Below are 12,111 nucleotides of genomic sequence, written 5' to 3' on the forward strand. Positions count from 1 at the left end.
GTGCATCCCCATCTGTGTGTGCCTGGTGGGGCTGCTAGATTTACTGCAGGATTATGTTACCCCCATGGAGACGCTGAGCCCTGGAACATACATACTAACAGGATTAGGGTTTCAGGATTTGAGACAGGAAAGCATCAGGAGGAGAGGAGTGGAGGGCCGCTCAGGGATTTGGGGCTGGAGGAGATGGGGTGGGGGAGAGGGAGCATCAGAGCAATGCAGGGCTGGAGGCGATGGCCAACATCCTCCTGCAAAGCGGGGGAGAAACTGACATTCTAACTGCAAAGGGCCCTCCACACGGAAAACCTCCTAAAACAGGCATTGCCACGTTTTAAAGTATTTTTATTGACTTCAGAGAGGAAGGGAGAGGGAGAGAGAGAAACATCAATGATGAGAGAGAATCACTGATCGGCTGCCTCCTGCACACCCCACACTGGAGAGCGAGCCCGAAACCTGGGCATATGCCCTGACCGGGAATCGAACACTGACCTCCTGGTTCCTAGGCTGACGCTCAACCACTGAGCATACCAGCCGGGCATTGCCGCTTTTTTTTAACTTGCAGGTGGGCAGACGAGAAAGCAAAGGGTACAGGGAGGGAGGCCCTGAGCCTCTCTGACTCCTTCATTTCTCTTCCAGGGGAATCTCAGCAAACGGGAGAAGGAAAACGGCGAGAGCAAAGAACCCCACAATCCACCAGATGAGGTGTTGGCTCTGATGCTCATTAGAAACCCCAGGGTCAGGGCCCCCAAGCAAAATCATGACGCCCGACCACATCCCGTGCTTAGGTGCTCTGTCCCTCTGGCCCTGTGCACAGCAGTGGCCTGGGAAATGTGGGGAATTTAGCATCAGGGCTGCAAGCACCGGGGTGGCTGGTCTCAGCTCCCGGAGACAATTCCTCACCCGTGGGAGCTGGGTGAAGCCAGCCATGGGAGCCCGAGAGAGAAAAGGTTCCAAGCTTATGTATAATGAAATTTCCCCTTGAGCTTCCTAAGTGGAGAGGCTAAAGGTCTGAGCTCATCCCAGGGCGAACGGATAAGGGACAAACTTAATTACCCAGGGCCCTGGATTCTTCTCTGTTGTCATTGAGGGGGGCAGAGACACGGGGGGACTTGAATTTGGAAAGGGCACCAGCCCTCTTCTGAATACGCATAGCCCTGGTGAGACGATGCAATCAGAGCCGTGACTCTGAAGGCTGATGCCATGGCTGGCTGATGGTTTGAGTCACTGCCCTAATCTTATACACAACAAACACAATTACAACACTGAAAGGATAAGGGGAAGCCAGTCATCCACCAGGAGGTTTAGCAAAAAGGTGTTTTGGAGAATTCAAAGTTATTAATTGGAGGAATTGATTGCACCCTAAAAGGAGAGTGAGGCTAAGCGGGTTACCAACAGTGGACGGTTCGCAGGTGTGTATTTCTCCCACTCAGATGCAGGGAGAGGTCTGGATGACTTATCAGGCCCTGCCCAGACCTCGGATTTTAAAAGAGGCAGATAAATATCCCATGGGGCCTTGTTACTTTTTAAATGGATAACTTGCTTCTGCTCACGAAGAGCTTTGTGGGTCTAATACATTAATTATGTCGGCAGAGAGCCTTCCATCTGCGGATCCCAAGGTGCTGGGCCAGCAGTAGCCGGGGCACCATTCCATCTGGGCGGATGGAAACACTGAGGCACAGAGCTGCTCAGGGAGATCTGCAAGGTCACCCGGCACATCAAGGTCACCCCGTGCATCATCTCAGAATAGACGCCATGTGGTTCCACCTGTGAGCCGACCGATCTGGGGAGTCTGGTTTCCCAACACCACTCTCTCTCCTCCCCAGTCTCTGATCGTTTCGCAGAGGTTTTCAAATTCCCCAACGGCTTTCCAAGTGATTTGGTTTAATTTAGAAAACAAATCTAGGACAGAGGATTTTTGAAGTGGGGGTGTTTGTTTGTTTTCGAGGGATGTGGCCAAATCAAACGCAAAGCAACTTCTTTCTACTCTACATCCTCAGGATTCTAGGACGGGGCCCAAACTCTGCAGCGCCGAGCCTGGCCCTCCGAGCCACGCAGCCCAGACTCAACCTGCCTTCAGATCTCCCTAACAGGCTCTCCAGGAAAAGGCACCCCTCCTGACCTCTAGACGAAGTTCCCTCTGCATGCAAGACGGTGAGCAAGGTGTGGGCCAGACTGTGAGAACACCTGCCAGGGATCAGAGCCCGGTGACCAGGTGCCTTCGGCAGGGACCGCCCGGTTCCCCACGTCTCAGGGGCAAATGACTTGTCTCAGCGTTTCAAGTCCACAGTCTTTGAAACCCTGTTAAGTTCCGAAGTGAGTAAGTCGGTGCCTGAGGGTTCTCCGAGCCCCTTGGAGGTCATCATTACATTAATATGTCAAGCGTAGAGCGGGCGTTTCTGCCACTCATCAGGGGGCCATTCTAAACACTCTCGGACCCAAACCTTTCCTCATCCCAGTCTCACCCTCCCATCCTCAGTGTGGTCATCAGGATCTATTTAACCCCCTTGGCTTTCTCTTTTAGCTAGAACTTCTTCGAAATACATCAGAATAGCCCAGGAGCACTATGACCAAGAGGAAGGTACCCAGAGCTGTGTCAACAGGGGAGTTGCCCACATTTACCGAATAAGGGAGGCCTGCAGGCCGGGGCTTTTGCTTAGACATATACGGGCAACGGCCTCTGTCCCCCTGTCCTGACACCGGTCCTGGCCTCATTCCCTCCAGTGCAGACTCTGAACCGGCATCTCCAAGGTGAGCAGGAGCTCGGCCAAGGCCTCCTGCCTTCCAGCGCCTCCCTCTCTCTCCACGCCTCTCCCTGGCTGTATGTGTGCACCACTGCGCCTATAATTATAGACACACCCGCGAACCGTCCACTGTTGTATTTACAACACTCTGCCTATGTTTGGGGTGTTATTAATACAGCTGGGGAAACCAAAAGCAGCCGTTTTCTGCTTGTGGTTTCTGAGGAAATCTATGGGAAGCAATTTGTGTAATCTAAGGGAGCACATGGGCTGGGTATGGGCTCCAGCAGGCGGCCGAGCTCCGAGCCTTGTGGTTACGCCATAAATGTGCATAAGGAGGACCCGCCCTGTAGGAAAATCATAGGTTCCATGTTTATGGCATGTGGGACGGAGAAGGACTGGGGAATGTGCTGTGCATATGGCCTGCATAACCGTGCCACGTATTGAAGGGGGATGCTCGCCCTACCCACGGCTACAGTGTCATGCCTTTCTCTCAGGCAACCTCACCACTACCTGTTGTATGGAAAGTGACTAAGAAGAGGCTGCTCTGGGCTGGGGGAGGCTGGAAAAGAGTCCTTGAGTTTTCCTCACTTCCTTCCCCCACAGGCCCAGTCCTCACCTTAGCCCAGCCTGGGTCTAATTTTTAAACAGTGTTTTGCAAGGAAATAGCACGGCCATCCCCCATCACCTCGAGGCTCATTAATCTTGTTTTTCTCCAGCTTCCCCAATTCCCTGGTCTTTGGTTCATTGTATTGGTGTGCAGGGGATAAAATCAGGTTCCCACATTTCTGCCGCAAACACCACCCCGCCTCCCCCTTCACACCCGGTGCACTGGTCTGCATCTGCGAACCCTCCCCCTGCCCACAGAGCAGAGCCGGCTGCCGCCTCCATCTCGGCGACGCTTTGCTCACAGGTCCTGCTGTCTGAATTTGGCTTTCCAGCTACTACTTAGCACAGTGAGCTTGGCACGGCGCCCACCATCCAGCAGCTACAAAGAAAGGCTCAGCGGTAGCGCCCGGCATAGACGAAGCCGCTCCCTCCACTGCCCGCAAGTCCCCTCCTCACCCCGCCTCCCCTTCGTGGCATCAAATCAGACTGCAGCAGACTTGACAAATCTATTTGGCATGGTCCCCTCAGCAATTTCACCCCGCACAGCCCAGAGAGCCGTGAGGCTCCTGAACGGTATAGAATCTGCACGTTAAATACCGACGTCTGGGAGGTAGATCTGCTAATGAAGGAGCAGGGAGATCACCCGTGGAGGGGAGGGCCCAGCAGGTCTCCCCGGTCGCAGGGGCGAGGGGGTGTGAGGGAGGGGGCAATGTCCAATTGGCAGGCTTTGCATCCTCCCGCCTCCTTGTAGGTACCAAGAGGATGAATTTCTAAGGGGGACAGACATGCTACTCCTCTGCCCCAGTGCCTTTATGTGGGCAGGACTGACTTACTAAAAACCAGACAATAACAAAACAAAAACAAATTATCCCTTGGCTACTGGGGGGAAATTTTAGCCAAGGGTGGGAAGAGGAGGAGGGAGAGGAGGAGGAGGAGGAGGAGGAGGAGGAGGAGAAGAGACAGAGAGAGGGGGAGATCCAATATGAAAAAGTTGAAGAGAATGATTCTAAAGGCGCCCAGAAAGCAAAATTCAATTCGCAGGAACATCTCCCCTGCAGCACGAATACCAGGGATAAAGCCAGGGAGGACAGCATTCTATCAAAATGTGCAGCGCTAAGGTATTTCCAAAAGCAGAGTCCCTACAAATGGTGTTTTAAATAGCATCCGGTCCATCTGCATGCTCTTAAAATCAGCTTATGCTACAGGATCCCTCTGGCCCGCGCTGCTTAGTCACTGAGCCTGGACAGGGCGGCGGTCAGGTGAGCCTCCTGGCCCCCCTGCCCAGCTGTGCCCCTCCTCTACCTGGCGAAGCCCTGGGTTCTACCAGTTTCTTACTGAAAAGGGTGGGTGGAGAAAGAAGGCATGAAAATGAGTGGGGTGGGGGGGAGGGGGGGGAGACTTGGTGCACAGCACTCCCAGCCCCCAGTGCCCACCCCGGCTTGCCATTTCCAAGTGCTATTTGACAACTCTTTCCGCAACAGACGAAGTCAGTGAGAAACCAGACCTGGCCCCACGTGTCAGGGCGAGGGCGTCTTTCGCGCCCCCTTTATCTGTGAAGTGGGGAATTCCTGTGTCTGTGTGCATTGATGCCTAGTAATATTGAGAAGCCATGGTTTTCAGATGAATGGTGCCATGTTACTATGGCAATTTTGATGTAAAAAAAAATCCACTCTTTTAAAATCGCACATTTCCCGAGTGAAACGGTGCCACCAACATTATAGCTCAGGGTTTTCTGGGCCCAAGGTTTCCAGCTGCACAGCAAGAGCCAGCTGCCTGGGGTCAGTGACGAGTGGAGGGGGCTGCTGGGAAAGGCCATTGGCTTCTCTAGGTCTGTGTCCCATTCGACCCTTCACAACCTGAAGGACCAGGGCTCTGGTGGAACAATAGCACTAGAGAGGGGACCCCTTTCCCTCTGTCCCCAGTCCCCTCCAGAGAAGGGTGAGCATGCTCCTTCTGGGCCTCGGGCCAATCAGTGATACCAGAGCTCCCACACCCAGGTGAGCCCACCAGCCAATAAGGCCCCAGGCCCGGAGCGCACAGCCACATTGCCAGCGCCAGAATGCCATGTGTCTTCAGAACTCTGAGCGCCAGACAGCCGTCCATATGTCCAACAAAAGCCCCACATCACCCGCCCGGCCACACCTCTGTGAGCCCTCGATGCTGAAGGCCCAGCTGAGAGAGAGAGAGAGAGAGAGAGAGAGAGAGAGAGAGAGAGAGAGATCACTGCTCTGTGCCAAGCAGGGCTGCCTGTTCAGATGCCATCCCGACACATGGATTTCTCCTCGCTATTTATTGTCCCCTTTCTTCTTTGGGACATTGTGATTCCCTCTCAGGATTTGTGCCCTTTCATTGCCAGACCTCGGTAACTCCTGAACTGCCGGTTCCTGTGGTTTTGTGATTGTTAACCCAGCGTGTGGAGGGGACTCCGGCCATAAATGCTCAATGAATCCTGTGTGGGAAGACTAGGACTGGGAACAGATTTTCTCCTTCATTTGCAGTCAGAGAGCACTCTGCACGCGCTCTCTCTCTCTCTCTCTCTCTCTCTCTCTCTCTCTTTCTCTCTCTCTCTGCTCTGCAGGATGCAACAGCAGCCAGGTTGTTGGAGAAATGGTATTTTCCAATCACTTTAGCATAAGGAAGAGTATTTTCCGGGCCAGCATCTCCCATGTGTCCATCAGTTATTTGAGCTGCACTGAACAAGACTCCTTCCCCGCGTGGAGCTGTCTGGAAGCTCCTCTCTCCCCGCCTGTCCTGCTCCGTCCCAGCATGCCCGTGAGGTGGAGAAACGGGTTTACCTTGTGGTTTTTGCCATGCCGGTACACCATCCAGTCTTCACCATTAGTACTGACTTCCAGCTTGTAGGATTTGACATAATAGCCATTCTGGGTCTCCCTGGAAATCGCCCCCTGCGTTGCAATGGCCGTGAGCATGGTGAGAAAGCGCAGGTCCACCTGAGGAAGAGAGGCGGGGACGTAAGGGGGGCAGCGTCTTGCTTTTTCTTCGAAGGACACAATGGTCATACGCAGCTCACAACCTGTGTCTATGATCACTTAGACGTATCAGTGATTAAGGGCCAATTTGCAATTGCACTTAGACCAGTGATGGCGAATCTATGACATGAGTGTCAGAGGTGACACGCGAACTCATTTTTTTGGTTGATTTTTCTTTGTTAAATGGCATTTAAATATATAAAATAAATATCAAAAATATAAGTCTTTGTTCTACTATGGTTGCAAATATCAAAAAATTTCTATATGTGACACGGCACCAGAGTTAAGTTAGGGTTTTTCAAAATGCTGACACGCCAAGCTCAAAAGGTTCGCCATCACTGCACTAGACAGTGAAACTCAACTTATTTGACACTAAATAGGACACCTTTGAAATCGTAACGATGATCTCTCTCTCTTTTTGCAAATCTGAATGGACAGTATTAAGTTTAATCTTAAGGGAATCATTGAATGTCTAGAAGCATGACCCCTTCTTACTAAACAGCAGCCTGCCTTGGATAGCCAAAGCAGATTCTGCTTTAAAGGAACAATGGCTAAATCCAATCCAATCCACTCCAATCCAGTGCAATTCAATCCAATTCACTTACGATGCCCGAGTTGCAAAATCTCAGCTCAGGTCTGTCTCCCCTCCCCTCAGTCCCTCACTCCATTGTGTATTTAGTTGCTCAGGTCAGTAAGGGGTCAAAGGGCATGCAGAGTCTGCCCAAGCAATTAGGCTTATGCACCAAGACCTGACCTTTGCTCCATGAGGAGGATGGCCAACATTTTGAGGCACCTCCCCTCCTACAACACCAAACCCATTTGGAAATCGCTGGATGTCATTCTTTTGCTGGCCACAGCGTTTCTTTTCATTTTGTTTGTTTGTTAATCCCCACCCGAGGATATTTTTTCATTGATTTTTTAGAGAGGATGGAAGGAACGGGGAGAGACAGAGAGAGAAACATCGCTGTAAGAGAGACGCATTGATTGGTTGCCTCCCTCACATGTCCCAACCAGGGCTGGGGACTGAGCCTGCAACCGAGGTAGGTGCCCTTGACCAGAATCGAACCTTCAGTCCACGGGCCGATGCTGTACCCACTGAGCTAAACCAGCTAGGGCCACAGCGTTTCTTAATGGTAATCTCCAAGTGATCAAAATTTAGCCAGCACACACTGGTAAAATTTGACCCAGCGAGCCTTTACTGGCTACTTCACATGCGCTCAGCACTAGTAAGCATTCAACAGAAGCACCCAGTGTGGTATCGGTGCATGATAAACAGGTGGTTGCCAGTAAGAGAAAGTATGTGATTAAGGACCAGAACTCAAGGTATGATCAATGGGATGCCCATTATAAGGGAGAACTTTCTGGAAGCTTTGCAGGATGAGGAAGGTTTTTGGAGGGCAGACAGTGACAAATGGCCTTCGGGTTGTGCTGTGAGTGCCTCCCTGAAAGTTTCTCAGTGGTCTTTCTCCCTTCCCCATTGTGTGCTCTGCCATGTCCTTCTCAGAGCAGAGGTCACCGCGTGGCATCCGAGCGAAGACAGGCTTGTCAGTGGGTCACACGGCTGTCTGCTGTGAGTCACGAGGCCTTGCTCAAGCAGGGAACTAGCAGCTTGCTCTTCCCTGGGGATGAGAACTGGACACGTCTGTCATGCAAGGGAGGATTACTTAACGTGACGGCAAGTCTTATTCGGAAGGGAAGCAAACAGTAGTCTGAGAAGATGCTGCAGAGCAGCCGGGCAACCGGAGTGCCATTCCCGGTGCTGACATTCCCCAGATGCTCTTCTGAGAGCTATGTGCAAACCCTGCCTGGCAGGGCTCCTCCGAACAGCAAGGATCATGGGAAGCTGCCCTGCTCAGCTAGCGACTCACAAGCGTGACCTTAGAAAGACGCCCACCACGCCCTCCCCCCCCCATCACATTTCTGATGCCTCCCTGTGCCAAGGATGACCTGGAACTGCTCATAGATGGTTCCTTGGATGTCTATAGCGACAGGGCAAACAGCATCTCGGCCAAACAGCGTCCCCAAGGGCTGGTAAGCTTCACAGGAGCAGGGCAGTGTCGATCTTACTCGTCATTTAGCCCAGCACCCAGCACGGTGCCTGCACAGCCTATTCATGCCGGCACATGTGTCTGTTCGGATGAATGAATGAGTGAATGGTGTTCTCAAGGATACTGTGTTTATTTCCTTTGTGCCCTTTGTCCACTCTAGATGAGGAGCCACCCCCCTTGCCCACCAATACACACACACCCTGCACACCCTCTGATAGCTGAGCAAGTACCTGGAGATACTCCTTGTTGGAATCCAAGTTGGGTGTCCAGCCGTTGTCATCACCATGGAGCCGGCTTTGCTGAGGTCTCCACCTCCCGTCAGAGTAGGTAGAGGAGGCACTGATCTGCTCGTTAGCAATCCTGCCGGACTCCATTCCCAGGGGGACATTGCACTGAAAGTCTGGGGAGCGGAGATGGTCAAGCACAGAGTTAGGTATCTCAATCTCATACCCTTGGGACTCGCAAAACACACCTCCCTTCTTGGGACAAGTCCTTACAGGCACTCTCTCATCTTGAAGACCTAATTATACACTCCCATGTTAAAAACAAAACAAAAAAACTACACCAAGTCCTAGAGCTTGACAACCCCTCTGGGTCTGAAAGAAACTAAATTGGACCTAAAAGAAATCAGGCTGTGGATAAATAAGAATCATCATACAAATTAAAAATACAATCCAAAGCACAAGAACTGTTAGTGCTGCAGGCTACAGATGCTCACAGACGCCAGATGCACCATGATTGAAATACAGGTACATGTGTGATAGACTGTGGCAATTTGGGTGGGCTGATACATCGTGGGAAGCCTGCCTCATTAATAAACACCCAGAAGGCATCTTTTGCTTCTTCGTCTCTTTCACTCCAGTGTCTCATGAGTTCTAGCACAGAAGACAGACATTACAAAGCAACAGGTACCTGTCTTCAGGAGACCTCTCTGTAAGCATGTGCATGTCACTCTCCCTTCCCCCGAACCACCTGTCTAGGCAGATAGACCCCGAAGTCCCTTACTCTGACCTTGTGCCGTCAGTTCAATTGCTGCCCTTCCCATGGATACTGCAGACACTGGTCAATATTTGTGAGTGCATGTGTCTGATAGGGACCAGCAAGCTTTTCAGGTTTCAGACCTGTTTAGTTTTACGACGGCTCTGGCCATTTGCAGACTTTGGTGCAAACTGCAATATTACTTGCTTGTCACTCAATATTCATGAGCCCTTTGAAGAAAAAAAAAAAATCCCAGAATAAAACCCATGACTTTGCAGCAGGCCAGGCTGCCGTGCCTATAGGTAAGCATGGGGTATGTGTCTACAACCATGGCGGACTTCCCCTGCTCTAACCATCCTTCAAGTGCTCCTTCAGTCCTCAGGTTATCATCTTGGTTTCTAATGGGAAATGGGAGCGCAGTTGCAGCACATCTCAGGAGGAGCGGATATGAAGATGGAGCTCAGGGCAGGAGACTGATGGCCCAGATAGCAAGTCCACAGCACTGGGCTCAGAGCTGCATGTTGTGCTGTGCCCAGTGCCTGGCACGTAGCGGGAGCTCAGAAGGCTGCGTGTACTGGAAGTGTGAAGGGAAGTGTGGGATAAGCTCTACCCGGGGCCGGAGAAGTCAAAATATAGAGAGAGATTTAAAATTGCTGCTTCTGACAATGGTCACCGAGGCTTGGAGAGGAAGAAAAAGGGTCCCAGACTCAATGTTAGCACAGGGGGAATGTTATATAGATATCCTAACTAACCTCCCTTTTATTTATAGATGAGAAAACTTGAGATGCTCCCGTAACTTTCCCCGGGAATAACTGATTCTTGGTACACATACTATTTGTTTCCTTTAAAGAAACGAGCACCTGGATGGACATGTGTTCTGTTTCATTCATCTTTGCCTAACAAGAGGACACAGCTCCCATTCTCTGAACTCAGATGCCAATGCAAGTTCTGCAGAATGCCTGCCACGCCCCTGGTCTTGGAGAGGTCAGCACGCCCTCCCTCCTCTGAGGAAGGGACAGGACAGAGGTTCCCAACCAGCCAACTCACTCTCTAGCGGTTCTTGGTGGACCAGGTAGTAGCGGGCAGAGAAGCCATCCTTGGCCACCGCCATGTCCGTGTGAAAGGTCAGAGAGAGGATCCCTGTCGACGAACGTAGTTCAGAGGGTGTTTTGGTCCCGCAGTACTTGCCGATCAGGGGACCAACTGGATATGCAGAACAAAGAGAGGGCAACAGATATGGAAATGTCAAACTCCATTTTCAGTACGTCCTCCTTCCTCACAATGCAAGTCATTCAATGGGGCCTCACTTTGTATGCCTTGGCGTAAAAGAACAACCAAAGATATGTTTTAAGAATGATGTCTAATATTTTGCCTGCACTGTAAAGGGTCCCTTCACTGACCTGCCCCATTCTGTTCTCACAGCCCTGGGAGATGGGCAGGAGAGGTACCATTATAACGCCTGCTCTACAGAAGAAAGGATCGAGGCTCCCAGAGGTCACGTGACTTTTCGTTGTTATGACAGAGCTCCAACCCAAGTTTTATGACTAAATCTTGTATTTTTCTCAGGAAATGAAACTGCTTAGCTGTCGAGTCTCCGTTATGGGGCAGAACACTTAGAATGACTACCAAAGCGAAAGGCTGGTTTCCTCCCTGATACAGACTATTTCCAAGCCTTATGCTGGTCTCCTGCCGAGAAGTACAGGTTCCTGGTTCCTCTGGGCCTGGGTGATGTGCCCTTTTGACATCTATGACTATATTAATAATAATGGAATTATAGTAATAATAATGATGACAACAGCAGCTAATTTATACAGATACGACAGATAGATTAGCGGCTTGTGCAAGGTTGCAGAGCCACTATTAAGCAGAGCGGGATTTACACCTCATCAATCCGGCTTGAGAGTCCTATCTGGGCACAAAGGGTAGCCACTGAGTCATTTTCTATGGAATCCTGAGAACATGAAGGAGAAAAGAGCATCACCGATAGCTTTTCTCATCCTCACCCAAGTGTCTCCTCCATCTCCTCCTATCCTTCTCCAAACCAGTGTCTCCAAGAAAGGATTGCCCCCCTGCAATCTCTGAAACCATCCTTGGTGTAGGATAGGACAAGAAAGTCACGGTGGGTCAGATACAAACCCGAAGGAGGTTTGAAGTCTCACTCTCTATTTTTGTTGTTACTAAAACAATTAGCAGGCCCAGGAGAGGCTCCTGAGCAGTGCCTGGTGACAGCGACAGCACTCACCATGCGGGATGCCGTCCCAGATGTCCAGCCAGTCATACTTGCAGTCTCCCTCTCCCACCTGCAAGGGGTCGTGCTCCAGGTCAAAGGTCAGAAATTGCAGGACGATCTCCATCTTGGGTTTGGCCAGGATGGTGAAGGTGCAGTCCAAGTTGTGTGGGTACTTCTCGGGGAACCCGGGGGACTCGATGGTCCCGTTGGGGCTTGTGAAGTTTTTTGAACAATCTTCGGAGCCTGTATGTCAAAGAGAACCGTAGCATTAAGAAAGGAGGAGACGACGCCTGTCTGAGCTGCCTCTGTTGCATGAGTTATTTAAATGCCTGGGCCTAAATCCCTACTCATGGGGTGTTTGTTTCCACTGAAGTGGCCCTTGAAGCAACATACTCTTCCCATTCACGTGTCAAGCCCGTGAGCGGGACCCTCTTTAAGAGAGAAATTAAGGAGACGAGATGGTTTGCTCTACATGTAAGAGTAAGAATAGTAATTGAGGAATTGGGGGGGGGGGAAGGGGG

At 51.1% G+C, this 12,111-nt stretch overlaps 1 protein-coding gene across 4 annotated transcripts in view; it reads right to left on the reverse strand.

Annotated features, from left to right (window-relative positions):
• The window catches only part of NRP2 (neuropilin 2), a 123,128-nt gene that overhangs the window by 65,814 nt on the left and 45,203 nt on the right, over positions 1-12,111 (reverse strand). For all 4 annotated transcript variants that reach the window (XM_005874235.2, XM_005874234.2, XM_005874239.2 and 1 more), the window contains exons 4-7: positions 11,603-11,833; positions 10,408-10,563; positions 8,613-8,782; positions 6,140-6,295 (exon numbers count right to left, since the gene is read on the reverse strand). In XM_005874235.2, the coding sequence (XP_005874297.1) occupies positions 6,140-6,295; positions 8,613-8,782; positions 10,408-10,563; positions 11,603-11,833 (713 nt within the window). The remainder of the gene's footprint in view (positions 1-6,139; positions 6,296-8,612; positions 8,783-10,407; positions 10,564-11,602; positions 11,834-12,111) is intronic.

This window comes from Myotis brandtii, unplaced genomic scaffold (assembly GCF_000412655.1).
Source record: "Myotis brandtii unplaced genomic scaffold, ASM41265v1 scaffold43, whole genome shotgun sequence".
Lineage (NCBI taxonomy): Eukaryota > Metazoa > Chordata > Mammalia > Chiroptera > Vespertilionidae > Myotis > Myotis brandtii.